This window comes from Ovis canadensis, chromosome 21 (assembly GCF_042477335.2).
Source record: "Ovis canadensis isolate MfBH-ARS-UI-01 breed Bighorn chromosome 21, ARS-UI_OviCan_v2, whole genome shotgun sequence".
Lineage (NCBI taxonomy): Eukaryota > Metazoa > Chordata > Mammalia > Artiodactyla > Bovidae > Ovis > Ovis canadensis.
This window is the reverse complement of record NC_091265.1, coordinates 59533063-59555096: the sequence shown is the minus strand read 5'-3', so window position 1 is coordinate 59555096 and position 22034 is coordinate 59533063. Positions and strand designations below refer to the sequence as shown.

Genomic DNA, 22034 nt, shown 5'->3' with positions numbered 1-22034 from the left:
ATAATTAAATCAGTTTAACCACTTCTATCTCCAAGATATTGCATGGTCTCATTTGATAGGTGGCAGGTTTTTAAAACTTTATTTCATTGAAGTATAGTTGTTTTCTGATGTGTTAATATCTGCTGTTCCTGCACGCTCAGTCACTCAGTTGTGTCTGAATGTTTGCAACCCCATGGACTGTAGCCCGCCAGGCTCCTCTGTCCATGGGATTTTATAAGCAAAAATACTAGAGGGGGTTGCCATTTCCTTCTCCAGATTTCTGCTGTATAGCAAAGTAATTCAGTTAAATAGGATTGACCAAAAACTTATTTTGGGTTTTTCCATAACATCTTATGTGTATATGCATACTTTTTTTTTTTTCTCTAGACTGCCTCTTTCATGAAGATTGGATTAGGGTAGGTGAGAATCACAAGTGAAGTAAAGTGAAAGTCGCTCACATGTCCGACTCTTTTCTCCCCCATGGGCCATACAGTCCATGGAATGCTCCAGGCCAGAATACTGCAGTGGGTAGCCTTCCCCTTCTCCAGGGGATCTTCCCAACCCAGGGATCTAACCCAGGTCTCCCGCATTGCAGGCAGATTCTTTACCAGCTGAGCCACAAGGGAAACCCAAGAACAGTGGAGTACGTAGCCTATCCCTTCTCCAGCAGATCTTCCCAACCCAGGAATCGAACCAGGGTTTCCCGCATTGCAGGAAGATTCTTTACCAGCTGAGCCACAAGGGAAGCCCGAGAATCACAAAGATTTTAAAAAATAAAGAAGAACCCATGTCAAAGCTGCCGTCAGGTGGCACCAGGGGCAATTTCTTGCACTTTTCTTCCCTGTCTCAGTAATCCCCTCCACAGAAGGCAGACTATTGGAACAGCTCTGTCTTCCCTGTGAAGTCTGCTGGCACCAGTTTGCTGGCACTGCCCAGCAAACCTGGACAGTGGGGGGATGCCTGCCTTAGGCTGGTTTTATCACAGGATATTGGATATAGTTCCCTGTGCTGTATTTGCGGCATGGGGGATCTTTAGTTGCAGCATGTTTTGGGACCTTGCTTTTGTCTATACTATATGTAATAGTTCTTACCTGCTAATCCCAAACTCTTAATACATCCCTCCCTTACCCCACCTTGGCAAGCTAGGCAGCAGTTTTTATTTATGTATTTATTTATTTTAGTTTAGTTTTATATATTTATTTGTTTTCATTTTGGCTGTGCTGGGTCTTCATTGCTGTGCGAATTTTTCTCTCGTTTCAGAAAATGGGGGCTTCTCATTGAGGGGGCGTCTCTTGTGGAGCCCGGGCTCCCAGGCTCTAGAGCACAGGCTCAATAATTGTGGCGCACGGGCTTAGCTGCTCTGCGGCATGTGGGATCTTCCTGTACCAGGGATCGAACCCAAGTGTGCTGCATTAGCAGGCAGATTCTTTACCACTGAGGCACCAGGGAGGCCCACGTGCCCGCATTTGGTATCCCTGTGGCTGCCCTGGACGCCCCTTAAATATCAGACAGCTGAGTATGAATGCCCAGGGTGGCGGAGCTGAGCTCATTCGGGTCAGGTCTCCATCCACTCTACAAGTATTTGTTGTGTGCCTACTATGCACCTGGCACTGCTCTGGGCTCTGGCGATTCAGTAAAACAAAGATGCGGGCCCTAGCAGAACCTACATTCTAGAAGGGGAGATAAGGGATAATTAATATCAGAGCAGTGATGGATGCAATAGAGAAAAATGAAGTGGGAGAGGGGAGGGAAAGCCTGAGAGGTAAAGGAACACAATTTAGAGAGAGTGGCAGGGAAGATCGCGTGCAGAAGTGACTTCTGAGCAGAGCTGTGGAGGACCTGAGGGAGGGGCCACAGTGGGATGTACAGCCATGAGGTCACCTAGAAAATGGGTGCAGCTGGGGAAGCCGTCCAAGGCTAGCCCTGGTCGTCTGACACTAAGAGGTCAGGAGATGGAGAGGACCCAGCAAAGGAGACTGAAAGGGAAGAAGGAAACCGGGCAGATGAGATGTCCTGGAAGCCAAGTGACCAAAGCACAGAAAGACGACGGGTGATCTGCTGTGAGCAGCGCTGCAGCCGGTTCAGGTAAGAAAAGAGGACAGAGCTGACCAGCGCACTGAGCAACATGGAGCAAAGTGGGCCTTCCCAAGAGCGATTTCAGTGGAATAAAGTCTAAACGGAGTGGCCTCAGGAAAGAGTGGGAGGAGGGACTTCCCTGGTGGTGCAGTGGCTGAGACTCCTCGCTCCCCATGCAGAGGGCCTGGGTTCAATCTCTGGTCAGGAAATAGACCTCACTCACTACAACTAAAGATCCTGCATGCCGCAACAAAGATCGCATATCCCAAGTGCCACAACTAAGACCTAGCACAGCCAAACAAATATCTAAAATGAAGAAGAAGGATGGGAGGAGACGAACTGGAGATGAGCATGGTCTACTCTTCCGAGTTTTTTTTGTAAAAGGGGACAGAAAATGGGACAGTTACTAGACGAGCAAGTAGAATTGAGAGGTGTTTTTTTTTTTTTTTTAAAGATAGTGTTAAGCACCATAAACAGATGCTTTAGATGGGTGGAAGTGATCCAGTAAAGGCAGGGAGACTTGTGGGGCCACATCCTTGAGTGGTGAGGGCAGGGTGGGTTTTGCCCAGGGTAGAGGCTCCCTTGGATGGAAGTGTGGATCACACAAGGGGATGTTCCTTCTGATTTTCTCAGTGAAATAGGAAGCACAGTCTTCAGCTGAGAGTAAGGGTGGAGAAGAACGTGTCGGAAGCTTGAAAAAGGAGGGAATATGAAACCTCCATCTAGGATGGGGGGAGGGACTGTGGACTGGGGAAGGATGGTAGGACTGCTGGGCAGTGTTGAGGGCCTGCTTGAGGTCCCGGATTATAAACTTAAGGTGAGATGAGTGTGGTCATCTGACTGCACAGGTACGTTTGGGGACAAGGGTGAAGGTGAAGTGTAGGCAGAGGGGTGGATGTAACCAGGTCAGGGATTTTTCCAGTGAATGTGACCAAAGCAGAGAGGATCAAGGTGGTGGAGAGGGTTTGCAAGAGACTCCGGCTGGGTGAGGAAGAAGATAAGCACACTTGGGAGTTGAGAGAGAGAGGACAGGAGCCAGCGCCAATGGACTGGCCGTCCTGGAGGATCGAAGAACTCTGAGTCCGAGGATGGACGGAGTGAGGTGGGAAGATGAGGAAATCAAGAGACTTCCCTGGCGGTCCAGCGGTTAAGACTGCACCCTCCCACTGCAGGGGGTGTGGGTTTGATCCCTGGTCAGGGAACTAACATCCCACATGCCAGGTGGTGCGCCCCAAACGTAAGATAAATGGATGAGTGGCTGGACAGAATCATTCACTAAAGGAAATCAAATGCATTAGCTCTCTGAAGGGATTTCCATCAATACCCACAGTCCATCCAAAATGTTCAGAGGGGCCATACCGCCCTCCCAGCCAAGACGGAGAAAGAAGATTGGTCAAGTTAACATCTGGTGCAGACAGCAGAGTTGACGCCAGTTGATTCCAACAACCTGAGCCGGAGTTCTCCGATGCCACCCACTCAGATGTCACCCACTCCTGCCCAGGTGTCTTGTCTGCGACCTCACACTTTCCAGGACGGGGGCAGGGCAGGACCATGGGGTTTCTGTCTCATGGTGTCATCACCACATCTGTTCCTTAATTATCAGTTGACCTTGGTGTCTGGCTGGCTGCCCGGTGGTGACTGTCCTCTCATGCCCTTGTAAAGGAATATGTACACTCTGCACACTGATGGGCTACCGATAAGGTCACATGCTGGGTGCTGATAATCATCTCTCCAATACCTGGCTTTCTGGGGCACCTCCCTGAAGTCCCTGATCACACTGTACCCCACCCCTAGTCCTGACACGCTACTGTGCTAACACACCTGACCAATAGCACAAGGGAGGTGGGCACCATGGCACAGGTGAATGGGGCTGTAAGCAGTAGGAAGGGGGCTGCTCTGCTCTGAGAGGGTGCTGTGAAATCACACACACACACACAAAGTCTACCATGCCCAGCTCTCCTGGATCTCCAGGCATCTTTGGGCCGATCAATAGATTGCAGCCTGGCTGGACAAAATCCCAAGGCAGGATAAGCCATGGAGGGTGGAAGGAGTCACATTTGAGCCCCAGGGATCTTCCCAGCCCTTCCTGGCTCTCTTTAAAGTGAGAAAGAGGCTCAACACTTAAACTAAGTACTTGGTGGCTCCCTCTCCATCCATCCTCATCGGTATGGATGGCCTGCCCCTTGCCTTTTCTGCATGCCATATGCTATCTTATCATTGGAAGCTCCCCTCAAATGTTCCCTTCTGGACAGAATTTGTCATTCATTCCACTGGGAGCACGCTGGTCCTCCCCTCTATAGGGGTGCTCACCACATGGTTGAACCCAAAGCCTGTCTGGCTCCTCTGCTGGACCTGAGTTCCTGGGCACTTTGGCTTCCCCAGAGCCTGGCATGGGTCTGGCATAGGGCTGAATAAATGAAAGATGCTGGCAGTTAAGAGTGAAGGAATGAATGAATGGATGGAGGGGAGGGCCGAGGATGGGTGGATGGGGGAATGGGTGAATAAATGGGGTGGGTGCATGAACAGATGGATGGATTTCTGATACAGTCAGGGGAGGAGGAGGAGGTCCCCTTATCAAGAAAGTGTGGGCTTCCCCAGCTGCATCCTCTACAACGGTTTTCATTTTAAGGGTCCCACTTCCTTCCGTAAGCTCAGATCCCTGCAGGATAGATACAGAGTTTTCTGGGTCTCTCTTCTTCCCTTAGCTCTAGGCTTAGCATTTTTAGGGAGTTCAGATGAGGCAGAAATGGCTAAAATATACTGAGTTCCCACTATGGGTCTAACACCAGGCTAGACATTTTTACAGATGTGGCCTTGTTTAATAGAAATAGCACCCCAGTTCTGTGAAATTGGTTCTATTATATTATCCCATTTTTACAGCTAAGAAAACGGGCTCAGAGACACTAAGTGAATTGTCTAAGGTCATACAGCTAATGTCTAGCAAAGGATGGAATTAGAACTTAAAACCTACTCAAGGAGCCAGGGCTGGATGGGCTAGAGATCAAGCGACACCGAGGAACCAGAGGCCGGGATGGTGAGCAGCAGGGCCAGCCCTGCTCTGGAGACAGGGGCTCTGAGTTCTAGTCCTGGCCTGGCCTCTTTTACTGGCAGACAGTGGGTGAGACTTTGCCCATCTCCAAGCCTCAGTGTCCACGAGTGGATCTGCTCCCCCTCGGGGGTCTCTTCCAAGTGAATATTGTAGAAATCGAGGCGGATGTAAGGAGCTCCTGGCCCTTCCTTGGGACGTCCCATCCTTTCTCTGCCAGCTAGTGACCAAAGGGCAGGGCCGCATATTAGATAATGGTTAACTGGATCTGAGGCCCCATCTATAAGGAGGCCCCGTCTATAAGGAGGCCCCTGAGCTGGCCAAGATCCCACAGGATGCAGTGGGTGAAGGTGCTGGGCGGGGTGGTGGGGGCCGCTGCCCTCTTGGGGCTGGGGATCATTGTGGGTCACTTTGCCATCCCCAAGGGGGCTGACTCACCAGCCCCCAGTGCCTCAGCCTCCCAGGACCTGGACCTGGAGATCCTCAAGACTGTCATAGAACAGCTAGATGCCGACAGGATCCGGGAGAACCTTAGGTCAGAGGCCTACCTTTGCACCTCTCCTGTGTGCCAGAGGCCCCTCCTTGACCCTGGACCCACCCCTCTCTCGCCCACCCTGCAGAGAACTCTCCAAGGAGCCGCATCTGGCCACCAGCCCCCGGGACGAGGCGCTGGTGCAGCTGCTGCTGCAGCGCTGGCAGGACCCGGAGTCAGGCCTGGACTCAGCCAGGACCACTGAGTACGAAGTGCTGCTGTCCTTCCCCAGCGAAGAGCAGCCCAATCGTGTGGATGTGGGTGAGTGCCGGCTCTGGCTCCGGGATGCCTGTGGGCTGAGGGAGCCGCCGGCCGTGCCCCGACACTGCCCTTTCTCGACAGTGAACTCCACTGGGGCCATCCTCTTCTCCTGCCGACACAGCGAAGAGAACCTGACTGGGGAGCAGGGGGGCCCCAATGTGGTGCCGCCGTATGCTGCCTATGCTCCCCCGGGAACCCCACAGGTGGGCCTGGGATGCCCCCTCCCCACTGCCGGCCCAACTGCCCCTGGTTCCCTCCTCAGCTGCTCCCATCCTGACCCCAGGGGCTGTTGAAGAGAAGTGCCTCAACTGGGGCTCAGCCCCACCCAGAATGTACTCGCTTCCACACTCCATTTTGCCCATCGCTTAGTCATTCAAACACTAGTGGGCCCTGCTCCAGGCCTGGCCTGATACAGGGTACCTGGACACAGAGCACAGAGAAAACCAGGTGTGACTTGGTCTTGCGGAGCTGAGAAGCTCTGGGTGAGGTGGGGGGACGGGATCTAAATCCTTCATCCTGCCATTCAGCCTTACCCTTTCTTTCCTGAGCCTGGCTTCAAGTCACCTTCTCTTGGGAGCAGGGCCCCCTCGTCTATGCCAACCAGGGCTCGGAAGAAGACTTCAAGGAACTACAGAACAAGGGAGTCAAACTCCAAGATAGCATCGTCTTGACCCGCTATGGGGGTGTAGGGCGCGGGGCTAAGGTAAGCAGCAGCCCCCAGTGCAAGGGGCTGGGTGGAGAGAGGGGCTGGCAATGGACAGGAGGAGTGAGGGGAAGGGGATGAGCAGTGCTGAGTGGGGCACCAAGCCCTGGGCTTGGGGCAGAAGAAGGGGGTGATTCCTCCTTCCACCCACGATGGCTGCTATGGGACTCCGCCCACCCAGGTTCTAGTCCATGGGTAGGCCCAAAGAATACTTATGTGCTATGTAACCGTGGGTGCCTTTCCCAACATCCCTGAGCCTTGGGAAATAAAGGAATTGGGGAAAAATTTCAGCTTTCATATTCTGGAAGTCTAAGTTCTCCTGAATATCTCCTGTGAAGTTCTCTGAATATCTGACTTAAATCCCTCCCGTTGTCCCCTCCACCCACCAGTTTGCTTCATTGCAATACAGAATTTTGACAGAGGATTCCATGCCTATTGCTATTTATTATTATTTTATTTATTTATTCTCTTTTAAGCTGCGCTGGGTCATGGTTGCTTGGTGCTGGCTTTCTCGGTTGCGGGAGCAGGGTGGGAGGCTATTCTTCCCTGCGGTGTGGTGGCTTCCCCTGTTGTCTAGCACCAGCCCCAGGGCACTCGAGCTTCAGTGTTGCCATGTGTAGGCTCCACAGTTGTGGCTCAAGGGCTTACTTGCTTTGCTGCTCGTGGAATCTTCCAGACCAGGGTTTAAACCAGTGTCCCTGCATTGAAAGGCAGATTCTTAACCACTGGACTACTAGGGAAGCCCTGTCTGTGGTTTTTAAATGTTTATTTACTTACTTATTTTGAATATAAAAAGGTACATAACAAGAGATGGGACTAGGGAATTAGTGTTTAGTGGGTTAAGAGCTTCAAATTTGCAAAATGAAGAGAGTTCTGGAGATAAATGGAGGTGATGGTAGCACAGTAATAGAAATGTACTTAATGCCACTGAACTGTACTCTTTTTTCTTCTTCATATTTATTTGTTTGGCTGTCCTGGGTCTTAGTTGTGGCACGCGGTACTCGTTAGCTGCAGAATGCGAACTCAGCTGTGGCATGTGGGATCTAGTCCCTGAACTAACTGTACACTTAGATACTAAACTTGATGTTATGTGTATTCATCAGTTTTTTCTGCAATAGTAAAATATATTTATCAGTTTTCAGAATCAATAGCTAGAAAAAAATAAAAGATTATAATTGCAAGCCATAATGAGAATATGATTAACCTAACAATATAAAGCATCTGTCTGCAATGCGGGAGACCTGGGTTCGATGCCTGGGTCGGGAGGATCCCCTGGAGAAGGAAATGGCAACCCACTCCAGTATTCTTGTCTGGAGAATCCCATGGACAGAGGAACCTGGTGGGCTACAGTCCATGGGGTCACATAGAGTCAGACATGACTGAGTGACTTAACTTTCTAACAATATAAAATAGTTACACACAATTTGGGGGGTCAAGCAGAATGATGTAGTAAGTAAGCATGCACATGTATGCTACCCAGCCAGTCTATATCTCTTGTTTGGTGCATCCGTTTACATGTAAGGTTATTACTGACATGTATGATCCTATTACCATTTTCTTTATTGTCTTCGGTTTATTTTCCGTAGATCGTTTCCTTCTCTTGTGTTTCCTACCTGGAGAAGTTCCTTTAGCATTTGTGGTAAAGCTGGTTTGGTGGTGCTGAATTCTCTTAACTCTTGCTTGTCTGGAAAGCTTTTGATTTCTCCATCAATATGAATGAGAATCTTGGTGAGTAGAGTATTCTTGGTTGTAGGTTCTTCCCTTTCATCACTTTAAATATATCATGCCATTCCCTTCTGGCTTGTAGAGTTTCTGTTGAGAAATCAGCTGATAACCTGATGGGAGTCCCCATATATGTTATTTATCAATTTCCCCTTGTTGCTTTTTAAACTATCTATATATTTAATATTTATTTATTTGGCTGCCCCAGGTCTTAGTTGCAGTACATGAGATCTTCAGTCTTCATTGCAGTATTTGGGATCTTTAGTTTCTGTATGCAGACTCTTAGTTGTCACATGTAGGAACTTGTTCCCTGACCAGGGGTCTAACCTGGGCCCCCTGCATTGGGAGCGAGGGGTCCTAGCCCCTGAACCACCAGAGAAGTTCCTCTCTTGTTGCCTTTAATATTTTATCTTTGTCTTTAATTTTTGTCAGTTTGATTACTATGTGCTTCAGTGAGTTCCTCCTTGGATTTATCCTGCCTGGCACTCTCTGTGCTTCCTGGACTTGGTTGACTATTTCCTATCCTGTGTTAGGGAAGTTTTCAGCTATTATCTCAAATATTTTCTCAGGTCTTTTCTCTCTTTCATCTCTTTCTGGGACCCCTATAATACAATTGTTGGTGCCTTTAATGTAGTCCCAGAGGTCTCTTAGGCTTTTTTCTTTTTTTTTCATTCTTTTTTCTATATTCTGTTCTCTGGCAGTGATTTCCATATTCTATCCTCCAGGTCATGCATCTGTTCTGCCTCAATTATTCTGCTATTGATTCTTTCTAGTGTATTATTCATCTGTTTTTTGTTCTTTAGTTCTTCTAGTTTCTTGCATCTTCTCCATTATTTTCCCAAGATCCTGGATCATCTTCACTATCATTATTCTGAATTCTTTTTCTGGAAGGTTACCTAACTCCACTGAATTTAATTGTTTTTCTGGAGCTTTATCTTGTCCCTTCATCTGGGATGTAACTTTCTGTTTTTTCATCCTGATTAACTTTCTGAAATGTGGTTTTTGTTCTAACCAATTGTGGTTCTTCTAGCTTCTTTTGTCTGCCTTCTGATGGAAGAGGCTAAGAGTTTTGTGTAAGCTTCCTTATGAGAGGGACTGAGTCTTGCTCTGGTGGGGAGGGCTGTGCTCAGTAAAGCTTTAATCCAATTTTTTGCTAATGAGTGGGGTTGCACTCCCTCCCTGTTAGTTGTTTGGCCTAAGAGGACCTAGCCCTGGGGCCTATGGGCTCTATGATAGAGTTAATGGCAACCTCCAAGACAGCTTATATGAAGGGGGCCTTCCAGGAGTGCTACTGCCAGTGTCCCCATCCCTGTGGCGAGCCCCTGCTGACCCTCGCCCCCACAGGAGACCCTGCAATACTAGCAAGTGGTTCAGTCTCCTGTGGCGTCACTGCTCCTTTCCTCTGGGTCTTGGTGCCCACAGATTTTGTTTGTGCCCTCCAAGACTGGAGTCTGTTTCACCCAGTCCTGTGGAACTCCTGTAATCAAATCGCGCTGGCCTTCAAGGTCAGATTCCCTAGGGGTTCCCAGTCTCTTTGTCAGATTCCCAGGCTGGGAAGCCTGACGTGGGGCTCAGAACCTTCACAACAGTGGGAGAACTTCTTTGGTATATTGTGCTCCAGTTTGTGGGTCACCCACATGGCGGGTAAGGGATCTGATTTAGTCGTGACTGTGCCCTCCTACCCTCTCGTTGCTGCATCTTCTTTGTCTTTGGAAGCCGGGTGTCTTTTTTTGATGGGTTCCAGCATCCTCCTGTGGATGGTCGTTCAACAGATAGTTGTGATTTGGGTGCTCTCACAGAAGGAGAGGGGTGCCTGTCCTTCTACTCCACCGTTTTGACCCAGAAGCCCTCTCATCACAATTTTAAAAGAAGTGAAAATAAATACACATGTACATACATACATAAGAGAAGTGCCCTTGATAAGAGCTGGTGGGGAAAAAAGGAAAGGGGAATAGGTGTGGTAAAATGATACAGACAATGAAATTCTCAGTTAAAAAAAAAAAAAGTTTTCTCATAATCCTACCCTCCAAAGAGATAGCTTTGTTTATTTGTTTATGGAATGTGATCCAGAGTTTCCTTGGGAAGAAGAACATATGAAAGTATATTCTTCTTTCTCTTTTTTTATATAAAAATAGCATACAATACCCACTGTTCTGAACTGTGCTCTTTTCATCTTAATATATCTTAGAGGAAATTCTCTGGTGGTCCAGCAGTTAGGACTCCTTGCTTCTACTTCAGGGGGCCCAAGTTCCATCCCTGGTTGAGAAACTAAGATCCCAAAAGCCACTCAGCCTGGCGAAAAAACAACAACAACAACAACAACAACAACAACCCAAACCAACCAACCAAACAAAAAGTTATCCTGGAGATCATTCTCAAGTGGTACATAAACTCTGTCCTTGATCTTCTTTTTTAACGTATTGTTTTGTTTTCATTGACTTAAAATCTATGTAACATAAACTGTACTATGTTAACCATTCTTTAGTGGGTCTTCGTTGCTGTGAGAGCTTTTCTCTGGTTGCAGTGAGCATGGCTTCTCATTGCAGCAGTTTCTCTTATTGCAGCTCCTGGGATTTAGGGCACAGGCTCAACAGGTGTGGCACATGAGCTTAGTTTCTCTGAGGCATGTGGGATCTTCCTAGTTCAAGGATCACACCTGTGTCCCCTGCGTTGGCAGGCAGATTCTTTACCACTGAGCCACTAGGGAAGCCCGGTGAACTGTTTTTCAAATGTACGTTGCAATTAAGAACATCCAGTGTCGTGCAGCCATCACTACGACCCATTTGCAGATTGCTTTCATGGTTCCAAGTGAAACTCTATACCCATTTAACACCCTTATTCTCCCTCTGCAGCCCCTAGTAACCTCTATTTGACTTTCTTAGCCTATTCTAGGTAGCTCACATAAGAGGAATGATGCAATATTTGTCTTTTCATGTCTGGCTTACTTCACTTAGCACAATGTTTTGAGGTTTATTGATGTATCAGAGCTTCACTCCTTTTTGAGACTGAGTAATTTACATTTGCATGCTATATAATCAGTTTTGCTTGTCTGTACATCAGTGATGGATAGTTGAGTTGTTTCTATCTTTTGGCTACTATGAATAGTGCTTATATGAATAGGGGTGTAGGAGCACATTCTCCTTCCTTTATACAGCTGCACATTACTCCACTGCAGGGTACCTCAGTTTAATGGTCCCACCGATGAGCCCTTGCCCACACTCAGCAGTCTTCTGCTGTCTCAAGCAGCACTGCAACAAATGACATGTGTAAGAGTCATCTTGCTGGTAGGAAGACAGACCTGTACTGGCTTCCACAGTGATGAAGGGAAGAAGAGGAGGGATGTGAGATGTGCCCCCTTTTCACCTCCCTTCCCTAAACACAGCCTCCTCTGCTTCCTGCAGGCTGTGAATGCTGCCAAGTACGGGGTGATTGGAGTGCTAGTGTACACGGACCCCAAAGACATCAACGACGGGAAGAGCTTGCCAAATGAGACCTTCCCACACTCCTGGTGCCTGCCTCCCTCGGGCGTGGAGCGAGGCTCCTACTTCGAGTATTTTGGGGACCCCTTGACTCCTTACCTTCCAGCTATGCCCTCCTCCTTCCGCCTAAACTCTGACAATGCCTCTGGATTTCCCCCAATTCCCATTCAGCCCATTGGCTTCAAGGATGCACAGGTCCTTCTCTGGTGAGCTTGTGCCCTGGGGTCTCCTGCCCACTCTCCTGTGGTGGTCCCCCGACTTCAACCCCCACGCGCATATTTGCTCTGAAGGACCTCCCCCTCCTCCCCAGTAACCTTGGAGGAAACTTAGCGCCCGCTGACTGGCAGGGAGGACTGGGCTGTGACTACAATTTGGGGCCAGGCTTCCGGTCGAATGGTACCTTCCCAGAAGACAGGTAAGATGGAGCTCCCTCCTCCCTCAACGCTCCCATTCTCTTCCCTTGTTATGCTTTCTTTTTAAAAAAAAATTTTATGTATTTATTTTTTATTTTTGGCCGTGCTGGGTCTTCGTTGCTGCACGTAGACTTTCTCTCATTGCGGCAATCAGGGGCTGCTCTCTAGTTGTGGCGTGCCGGCTTCTCATTGCAGTGGCTTCTCTTGTTGCCAAGGACGGGCTTTCGGGCATGCGGGCTTTAGTAGATGTGGCCTTTAGTAGATGTGGCCTCAGTAGTTGTGGCTCACAGACTCTGCTGCTCGACGACACAGGGCATCTTCCTGGACCAGGGATCTAGTCGGTATCCCTTGCATTGCAAAGCAGATTCTTGACCACTGGACAACCACGGAAGTCGGTTATGCTTCCCTGACCCTGGGCTTCCTCTCTGCTTACTTCGAGGCCTGGCCCTTCCCTTTCTCCTCTCTCCCAACCCCTCCTTGATTCCAAAACACCTGTCTTGTCCTGGGGAAGCCTGTGAATCAGTTGTGTGCCCCACAAGTCTCTGTGGAGTCCCCCGACCTCACCTTGGACCTCTGTTCTCCAGCCAGCCCCTCTCTGGAGGAGCCCGGACACACCAAGCTCCTTCCCAAATCAGGGCCTCTGGACTTGCTGTTCTGGCTGATGGAACACTCTTCCCCAAGCCCTGCCATTCCTGGCCTGCCCTAACACCCCACCTGCCACCAGGCACCTTGTCAGTGTTCCCCCAAGCTCCTTCACTGCCTGTGCTTGCTCACTTCCTTGGGGTCTGGCTGCTCCAGGAGCGGGAGATCCGACGAGGGTGGGGTCCATGTCTGTCTCAGCCATTGCCCAGAGCTGGTACGATGCTGACATACACTAAGTATCCGGTAACTGAGTGAGTACAAAGGAGAATTGGAGTCAGAAGAGCTGGGCTCTAGCCTCGCTGTCTCTCCTGCTATTTCCAAGCAGGTGACTTTGCCAGGTTTCTTTCTGACTCTGGGCCTCAGGTTTTCATGCATTTTGAAGGGGGAGTGGGCGGTGCCAAGACTCATGTTCCCCTCCAGCCAGGTGAACGTGAGTGTCCACAATCGCCTGGAGCTGCGGAACTCCTCCAATGTCCTGGGGATCATCCGCGGGGCTGTGGAGCCAGGTGAGTGCCTCCTCACGGCTCTGGCGCCCCCAGGACCCCCGCCCAACCCTGGCACCACGGCCCCTCGGCCCCACCTGGCTGCCCCGCCCACCCTTGCTCCTCTGAGGTTTCTGACTGCTCCTCCTGCCAGACCGCTACGTGCTATATGGAAACCATCGGGACAGCTGGGTTCACGGGGCCGTGGACCCCAGCACTGGTACTGCCGTCCTCCTGGAGCTCTCCCGCGTCCTGGGGACTCTGCTGAAGAAGGGTGAGCGGGCCGCCCTGCCCCGGTCGAGGAACTCGCTCCCCAAGAGGGCACCTAAACCCAGTCCTGCCTGAATTTTGGGCACTGACACCCCCTCCACTCTCGCTTTCGCCTGTGCCCAAGCCTGAGGGCCCTGGGGGCAGACATGCATGACACTAGCTCTGGCTTCGCTCAAGTAGCCCAGTGCAGTACAGAGAACTCTTGCAATACCTTCTGAGGGTCTTCTGCACCCCTCCAGTAAAGTGAGATCAGCTGTGGTCACAGGCGAGGCCGTCCGTGCCCAGGCTCTGCCCTTGGCGAGTCTCAGCTTGGTTGAGGCAGGGGGACAGACAGTCGTTAACTCTACAAACACTTCAGCCATGCCTACTGTGTGCCAGGCCAGCTCTAGGCACTGGATGTCCCCCCAGAGAACCCCAGAATTCTGACTGTAATGACAACTATGAAACGTGCTATTAGGAAAAATATCTACCGGGCTTTCCAGGTGGAAGCCAGAGCTCAGGGAGGTGGCAGTTCCAGGTGGGGGTGGGGGTCCAGGTGGGAAAGAGTGGCTGCACCAGGTGGCAGAGCTATGTATTTCCTGAAAATAGGGACATTTCCTTTCATTACCACGCTACAATGATCAGAATCAGAAAATGACATTTTTTACCAATTGTTCCAATAAATTTCAAAAATGATTAGGGCTTTCTCTGGTTGCAATGTGCAGGCTTTTCTTGTTGTGCAACGCAGGGCTTAGTTACACTGAGGCATGTGAGATCTTAGTTCCCCAGCCAGGGATCGGACTTGTGTCCCCTGGAAGATGGATTCTTAACCACCGGACCACCAGGGGATTCCCTCCGATAACATTTAGAGCAAAAGAATGTTCTGGTCCAAGAGTCAATCCAGGAACACAGGTTGCCTGTGTAGTAATAGCATGGGTCATCTGTAATAGTTTCTTAGCTGTTCTTTCTTTCCTGATCCTGATATTTAGTTTGTTGACTGTCCCTCAATTTCAGTTTGTCGGATTAGATTCAGCATATGCATTTTGGGCAGAAAAAAGTGTGGGAACTTTCCATTGCAAGCATATAATCATTTTATCCTTTAAAAAATTTGATTCAAAACAAAAAGATGAGAAATGATCAAAGGGGACTGAGTTGCGCCTGGAGATGGGAGTACAGCCCAGAGCACACAGCGCCATGGAGGGTGAGGGGCGTCTGGAGGTGAGAGGCAAGCAAGGGCTCCGAGGCTTCCAGGAGGTAACTGAGGACTGTGGCAAGAGCAGTGAGGGCATGAGATGGGATGGGAGCCAGCCTGCAGGAGACTATGAGAGCGATGTGGGGCTTTGGTTAAGCCCCTGGATTCTGGAGCCAGACCCTGAATTTGAACTCTGGCTCTGCTGCCTACCAGCTGTGTAACCCTGGGCAAGTCACTAAACCTCTTTGTGGCTCCATTTCGTCAATGGAGACAGTGACAGTCTGTCTCTCAAGACCTTCTTGTAAGGACTGGCTCAATATGGATAATGCTCTAAGGTCAATGTGTTTCATCACCAAATGAATAGGAGTAGGGGCCGGTTTTGCATAAGATGCCAGAAAGAGAGTTAGGGGATCTCCAACCATCACATCCAGAGAGAAGAGAGGGGCAGGGCATTCTGGCAGAACGGACCACCGGACTGAAGGAGATTGGTGTCGGGGGTGGGGGCCAAAGTTGGGGGTGTCGCAGCAGAGAGGCCCTGGTAAAAAGAGGGCGGAGCCTCAGCGAAGGTTTGGCCGGAGAGGTGCCAAGACCTACCTCCAATCGCCAGCTGCCCTGTGACTTCCAGCCCTCCCTCCCCTCCACGTGCCCAACCTTCCCCCTAAGCCACTCCGAGATCTGGGGGATCTTGCCCTCTAGCACTTTATCCCCCTCCCCAGGCACCTGGCGTCCCCGCAGATCAATCGTGTTTGCCAGCTGGGGGGCAGAGGAGTTTGGGCTCATCGGCTCCACAGAATTCACGGAGGTGAGTGAGCCCCGCAGCTGGGCGCTCGAGGGGATTCGCGGGGCGGGCCGTGCGGGGCTGACGTGGCCGCGTCCACCGGCAGGAGTTCTTCAGCAAGCTGCAGGAGCGCGCCGTGGCCTACATCAACGTGGACATCTCGGTGTTTGGTATGAGGGCCGGCGGGGCTGACTCGGGGAGCGGGGACAAGAAAAGACAGGGCCCGAAAAGAGTCTTCCTTGGATCCTCTCACAGCCAATGCCACCCTGAGGGTGCAGGGCACGCCCCCGATCCAAAGCGTCGTCTTCTCGGCTGCCAAACAGGTGGAAAGGGGAAGGGCTGGGAGCGGGGTGGGAGACTTGTCGGGGGTGGGCCTACACGGGGTAGGCGGAGCTGATACTTCGGAGAGGGGCCGGGGCTGGGATTGAGGCTGCTGGGAGGGCCTTGTAGGACCTGCAGGATTGCGCAAGGGCTGGAGACCCTGGTGGGTGGCGCGGAGGACCTGCCTGGTTGTTCGACCTGGGGAGGGCCCAGCCGCAGACTAGATTCCCCTCCACTCAGATCTCCGCACCGGGCTCCAGCGGTCTCAGCATCTATGACAATTGGATCCGATATTACAACCGTAGCAGCTCCGTGTACGGCCTGGTCCCCAGGTGAGCCCAGGGCCGGGATGGGGACCCTGGCTGGTGAGCTGGCCCGGCACCCTGCAGCCTGACCATATTCCTTCCCATAGTGTGGGGACTCTGGGCGCTGGCAGCGACTATGCCCCCTTCATTCACTTCTTGGGCATCTCCTCCATGGACATCGCCTACACCTATGACCGGGTAAGTAGGCACCCCTTAGTCCCCAGCCCGGGACTTTGCTCCACTAGCCCCCTCCTCTCCCTCGGGCTGCTCCTTGTGCAAACTGAATCCATCACTCAGTAGCTGTGCTACCTCAACCAAGTTTCTCTACCTCTCTTGAGCATGTTCATCCTCATCTATGTTATTTTATCAAATTTAAGACACCCCTGAGTATCAGATGCACTGTTGTGATATGCATTATTCAGAAGGGAAAAAATACGCAGTCAGTTGATTGCAGGGTGACATTGACTGTAAGAAGCATCCTGATTTCAGAGATCTTAAACTGTGAAAAAACGTTTGTCTCAGAGTAGATTAAAAAACACTATAAAACGGGTGATTTGAGGGTAAAATGAGATAAGGGCTGCAGAGTGCCAGACTGTTCCCCTGTTTGATGCTCCAAAATACCCTTCCTCCCCTCCACGGCCACTCCGCTCCTGAGTGGTGGCGCTGGGATCTGAATTCTCCCGTCTGACGGCAGAGCCTCAGGTTCTTCTCCTTCATGTGAAACAGGAAACTGGCACTTGACCCAGCTTTGCCACTTATTAGCTGTGCGATGTCAGGAAGGTCACTTAACCTCTCTGAGCCCATTTCTGCCTCTGTAAGGTGGGAACCCCAGAACCTGCCTCACAGGTGTGGTGACAACTGACTTGAGATAATGGCTCTACATTGAACTCCTTCCACTTCTCATCCCAAGCTTGTTACCCGGGGGTCTTGTTTCCTCAGAGCAAGACCTCAGCCCGGATCTACCCCACCTACCACACAGCCTTTGACACCTTTGATTACGTGAACAAGTTTTTGGACCCTGGTGAGGAAGGGGGTAAGGGGTCTCCTGCGGCAGGAGGAGGTGGGGCTGAAGGCCGAGCCTGGCCTCATCGCCCTCCCCGCCAGGTTTCACCAGCCATCAGGCTGTGGCCCGAACTGCAGGAAGCGTGCTTCTCCGGCTCAGTGACAGCCTCTTCCTGCCTCTTAACGTCAGTGACTACAGCGAGACCCTCCGCAGCTTCCTGCAGGCTGCCGAAAACCTCAGGGTCCCACTGGAGCAGCACAATATCAGCCTCGGTACGGAGACCCCGATATCGAGGCATGGGGAGCCTTGTGCCCCCAGGGCTAAGATGCCAGCTGTTCCCCCACAGGACCTTTGGTGACCGCGGTGGAGAAGTTTGAGGGGGCAGCCACGTCGTTGAACCAACGCATAGCAACACTGCAAAAGGGCACCTCTGAGTAAGCAAGGGTTGCAAGCAGGTATCTGGGAGGGCAGCATGCAGGGCAGGATCCAGGCTGGCAGCTGGGTGGCTGTAGGGTGACCAGAGGGTCTTGTCACCCTCAGTCCCCTGCAGGTGCGGATGATCAATGACCAGCTAATGCTCTTGGAACGGACTTTCCTGAACTCACAAGCCTTCCCAGAAGAGCGCTACTACAGGTGAGCCTGCCCAAAGCTCTTGGGAGGTGTGGTGAGATGAGGCTGGGCAGTGGGTACCCATCCGAGGGAGGAGAATGTCACTTTTGCTGGCCTTTAGAGCACAACCCAGTCCCGTGAGATGGCTGGGGAGTCAGGCTAAGAGGGGGGAGGCAAGTCAGTTAAGGTCACCCTGGGATTAGAGCCTACAGCTCCTCCCACTCCCAGCAGAGAGGTGCTTGTGTCCCTAGCTGTACACAGGAGCTGTTGCAGGCTGAAGCTCTGCTCATTCTTGGCCCCTGCATGACCTTGATCCTTCTCCATTCCTCCCTTCAGCCATGTGCTCTGGGCACCCCGGACCGGCTCTGTGGCCACGTTCCCTGGCCTGTCCAATGCCTATTCCCAGGCCGAGAACACAGGCCACGAACCTGCAGCCTGGGCTGAGGTGCAGAGACAGCTCAGCATCGTGGTGTCAGCCCTGGAGGGCGCGGCTGCCACCCTGAGGCCCGTGGCTGATCTCTGACCCCGCCCTCATTCTTCGGCTCCCACTCCTACCCTCTCCCCCTCCAGTTTTCTTTGAGTATGTCCCCATCTCCCTTCATGCTAGGAAGGGGCACGACCACAGGACCCTCTCAAACTTCTGAGGGGTCCCACAAGTGTGGACGCTTGAAGGGAGTGACAAGCCGCAGATGAAAATTTCCCTATTGCTGGATCCTGGTTGGCAGAAGGTGAACAGGAGACAGGGATGAGGGGAATGGCAAAACTACCAACTGCTCTTGGTGAAGATGGGCGAGGATGGGACGCACAATGCCAATCTTAGATGTCAACTCAGAGACCACCAGAGCCACCCCCAGTGATCAGCAGGGAAACTAAGGCCCAGGGTGGACAGGGCATGGTCCAGTTTGGGTTCCTCTTCCCCCACACCCCCAGCACGCCTCAGCTCCTCCCTGCCCTCCCCAAATAAACCAAGCCGAGCTGTTGTTCCTTGTATCGTGCAGGAATCACGAAAACAGAAACCTGAGTGCTCCAGCCCATCTTGGGGCTCTGGGAGACCACACAGTCCTCTTCATATCTCGGTCACGGGTCTGTCCACAGCCTCATCTTCCTCCTCTGCCATGACCACGTCTTCCAGAGTGCGCCCTCCAAGTTTGTTCCCCACCAGTATCTGGCAGGTCCCGGCAGGTGGCAGCCCCTCCTCAGTGTAACGACCCCTCAGGAACACCACTCTCTCCTGTCCATCTAAGGGTAGTCCGTGGGCCTGGCACAGGTCCCGTGCCTCCTTGGGCCCATCCAGGGCCAGCAGGTGGACCATGAAGCCCAGGGGCAAGGTCTGGCCCTTGGAGGTGCTGAGTGCACGAGCAAGGCGGGCCAGGGCTCCCCGGCGGGCACGGCCCACGTGGCACTGCACAGCGCAGCTCTGAAGGTAGGGCAGCATCCGGAGCAGGCGAAAGAGGCGGGCGGCATTGCCTTCCCGGAAGGCGGAGTCAACTGCCAGGGCGGTGCGCAGGGCCGGGCAGGAACGCAGAGCTGCAGGCAGCTGCAGAACTTCGTGGAGGGCCTCTACGGAGCCTGGAAGGGTGAGAAGCCCGAATGAGGATGCTGAGTCTGGGAGCAGGCCCACCTTCCGTGCCATCCCCTTTCAGTGATGTCTGACTCATGGCAACCCCATGGACTGTAGCCCGCCAGGCTCCTCTGTCCATGGGATTCTCTAGGCAAGGGTACTGGAGTGGGTTGCCATGCCCTCCTCCAGGGGATCTTCCCAACCCAGAGACTGAATCCCTGTCTCTTACATCTCTTGCACTGGCAGGCAGGTTCTTTACCACTGGTGCCACCTGGGAAGCCCATCCCCTTAGGTTTCCCCCCTCCCCTCCCACCTTCATGAATCTTCAGCCATCTTCTCTGGCCTTCCCCTACCCTCAACTCACTCCTCCCCCACCAGCTCCTGCTCTGGCCATGCCCCATCCCAAGCAAAGGGAACCCTCCCTACGCCTTAGCCCCTTCCTGATCCTTATCAGAATTTGTTGCCAGTGATTGTAGAATCCCATCAAATAGTCTGGGTCCTCATAATAAAGTGAGGCAGTGTTTACAGATGAAGGAAAGAGGCTGTGATCATTTAATGATTCGCCTGAGACTGTCCTAGAGCTCATATATATTTAAGAAGGTGACCCAATCAAATCCAAGTTTTCTGACTTAAAGCCCAGCCCTTTCTCCACTGCCCTAGCTGCCCCAAGGTTTGGTAGTTGGCTCTGCCACGCTTTCAGCTGTCCACCTGATAAGGCAGTTTCTTTTTCAAATTCTTCTCCCCTTCCAAGGAGAATGACAACACTGGGACCTTGGGTAAACTGAAGCTTCTGACCCATTTGCTGTTCACTCACTAAGTTGTGTCTGATGCTCCTCTGTCCTCCACTATCTCCCAGACTTTGCTCAAATTCATGTCCATTGAGTCTGTGATGCTATCTAACCATGTCAGCCTCTGCTGCCCCCCTCTCCTTCTGCCTTCAGTCTTTCCCAGCATCAGGGTCTTTTCCAGTGAGTTGGCTCTTTACATCAGGTGGCCAAAGTGTTGGAGCTTCAGCATCAGGCATCAGTCCTTCCAGTGAATATTCAGAGTTGATCTCCTTTAGGATTGACTGACCCATGAGTGGGTTGTTAAGTCAACAGCATTTCATTAAATTAAGTAGAATTAATTAAAAAGCATCATCCATCCATAGGAAAAAATCTAGCCTTGAACCTTCTATCTCAGATATATTTGTTGGCATATGTGTTCTTGGCCGTTTTGCAATACTGACTGAAATGGAGGTTTAAAAGAAAAAGCTTGAAAATCACTATCTAGGTTCAACTGTCCCATTTCAACTCTGTCCCCTCCACTTTCATAATGAGAAAGCCGAGACCCAGAGAAGGGAAAGGACCGGTCAGAAGCTCCATGTAGGGGCTCAGTGGATCTTGTGCAGTGGCTGAGACACACATTTAGGATGGAGAGGGAGCTATTGGTGAGGTTTGAAAGCTTCTTCCTTTCTCGGCCTCCACTGTCCCGGCCTCTGCTCTGCCGCAGGGACCCTGACTCACCCAGGTTATACAGCAGAAAGAGGCCCTGGAAGGTGGCCTGGCGGGGGTGGGGGCCGGCGCCCAGCGCGTAGCAGCGGCGAAGAGAACCGAAGCTCTCCTGGACCTGGGCTTGCAGCAACATTGGGTCTACTGGCCCGTGCGTCGCGTTGGGTCCGAGCCGCGCCACCACGGCCAGTAGCACGGCCAGAGCCGATTCCAGCACCAACGCCGTCTCGACGTCGCTCGCGCTTTGCAGGGCCAAGTCCAGCCGCACCGCGCGCAACCGGTCCGCCACGAAGCTGGCCACCTCCGCGCAGGACGCATCAGTGCGCTCGGCCACCTCGCTGGCCAGGTAGCGCACAGTGGCCAGCAGCACGGACGGCGGACGAAGTTGACTCGGCGGGGGCCGGATCTTCCCGGCGGCCGGCCGGCTGTACTCCTTCACCGCGCGCTGCGGGTCGGCTCGGGGCCGGTCCCCGCGGCAGCCCGGCGCCACCTCGAAGCGGTGCAGGCGGCGCTCCTTTTCGCGCTGTGTGCGCTCGGCGGCCGGACACATGTCCAGGCACGTGCCCACGGGCAGCTCGTAGCCGGGCATAGGTGGGCTGGGGGGAACGGACGGGCGCTCAGCATCCAGCGGACAGCGGCGGCCCCTCGCCCCATTCTGCAGGAGAGCACGCCAAGGCTGGCGAAGGCGGGGCCAACCCCTCCCGGCCCGCCTCCCCGCCCGGGTCGGAACCTTCCCCCCGCCCGTCTGGCCGCCGCAGTCCTCACCGAGTCCTGTCGCGTCCCACAGATCTCCGAGCAGGCCTCCCAAGAGCCTCTGCGTTGTAGTTCAGCGTCGCCAACACTGTTCCTCACGTTCGGGTCCCACTAAAGCCCAACCACAGTGCACCGCCATAGTCGGACCACTCCCATGATGCACCGCGTTATAGTTCCCTTCCGTAACCAATCGCTTTGCAGGAGAGGCAGGGCAGGCGTGGAGCCACGCCTTCCCGGGCTCCTGTCCTCTAATCCCGTCACTGTTTAGCTCTGAACCACCCGACCCAAGTGGGGACACCCGCTTTGGTTCCTCTTCACCTGATAACCTGACTCAGTCAGCCTTACTGCCGTTCTTTTCTGTTTCCTTGAGGGCTCTTCTTCCTGTTTTCTAGATCAGGGGTCAGCAAACTTTCTACAAAGAGCCAAAATAGTAGATAT

At 52.3% G+C, this 22034-nt stretch overlaps 2 protein-coding genes across 5 annotated transcripts; one reads left to right on the top strand and one right to left on the bottom strand.

Annotated features, from left to right (window-relative positions):
- The first annotated feature begins 1327 nt into the window (after positions 1–1327).
- NAALADL1 (N-acetylated alpha-linked acidic dipeptidase like 1) lies at positions 1328–18772 on the top strand. The gene is made up of 18 exons (XM_069566171.1): positions 1328–2064; positions 5722–5894; positions 5976–6097; positions 6475–6597; positions 11721–12004; positions 12109–12213; positions 13274–13359; positions 13490–13609; positions 15493–15578; positions 15661–15724; positions 15810–15877; positions 16116–16207; positions 16288–16378; positions 17120–17201; positions 17285–17455; positions 17530–17617; positions 17724–17816; positions 18129–18772. Exons 1-18 carry the CDS (start codon positions 1988–1990, stop codon positions 18313–18315), a joined length of 2112 nt encoding a protein of 703 aa, XP_069422272.1. The 5' UTR covers positions 1328–1987; the 3' UTR covers positions 18316–18772.
- SAC3D1 (SAC3 domain containing 1) lies at positions 18539–21873 on the bottom strand. Of its 4 annotated transcripts, none has more exons than XR_011251870.1 (3): positions 21609–21762; positions 20168–21498; positions 18539–19361 (listed from the first exon to the last, which is right to left on the bottom strand). XR_011251870.1 is itself a non-coding variant. In XM_069566179.1 (3 exons), exons 2-3 carry the CDS (start codon positions 21430–21432, stop codon positions 18859–18861), a joined length of 1077 nt encoding a protein of 358 aa, XP_069422280.1. In that variant the 5' UTR covers positions 21433–21498; positions 21609–21873; the 3' UTR covers positions 18539–18858. The 4 variants fall into 4 exon arrangements, 2 of the variants coding, with proteins under 2 accessions (XP_069422280.1, XP_069422279.1); XR_011251871.1 differs by having other exon boundaries at positions 20168–21439; positions 21609–21760; XM_069566179.1 differs by having other exon boundaries at positions 20859–21498; positions 21609–21873.
- Between the last annotated feature and the right edge of the window lie 161 nt (positions 21874–22034).

Coding starts and splice junctions, on each gene's coding strand:
- NAALADL1 (XM_069566171.1), top strand. CDS start 1,988: ATGTCCTGGAAGCCAAGTGACCAAAGCACAGAAAGACGACGGGTGATC. Junction 15,725..15,809: donor CGTGGACATCTCGGTGTTTG/GTATGAGGGCCG, acceptor ATCCTCTCACAG/CCAATGCCACCCTGAGGGTG. Junction 16,379..17,119: donor TCGCCTACACCTATGACCGG/GTAAGTAGGCAC, acceptor TTGTTTCCTCAG/AGCAAGACCTCAGCCCGGAT.
- SAC3D1 (XM_069566179.1), bottom strand. CDS start 21,432: ATGCCCGGCTACGAGCTGCCCGTGGGCACGTGCCTGGACATGTGTCCG. Junction 19,362..20,858: donor CTTTCTGCTGTATAACCTGG/GTGAGTCAGGGT, acceptor TCACCCTTCCAG/GCTCCGTAGAGGCCCTCCAC.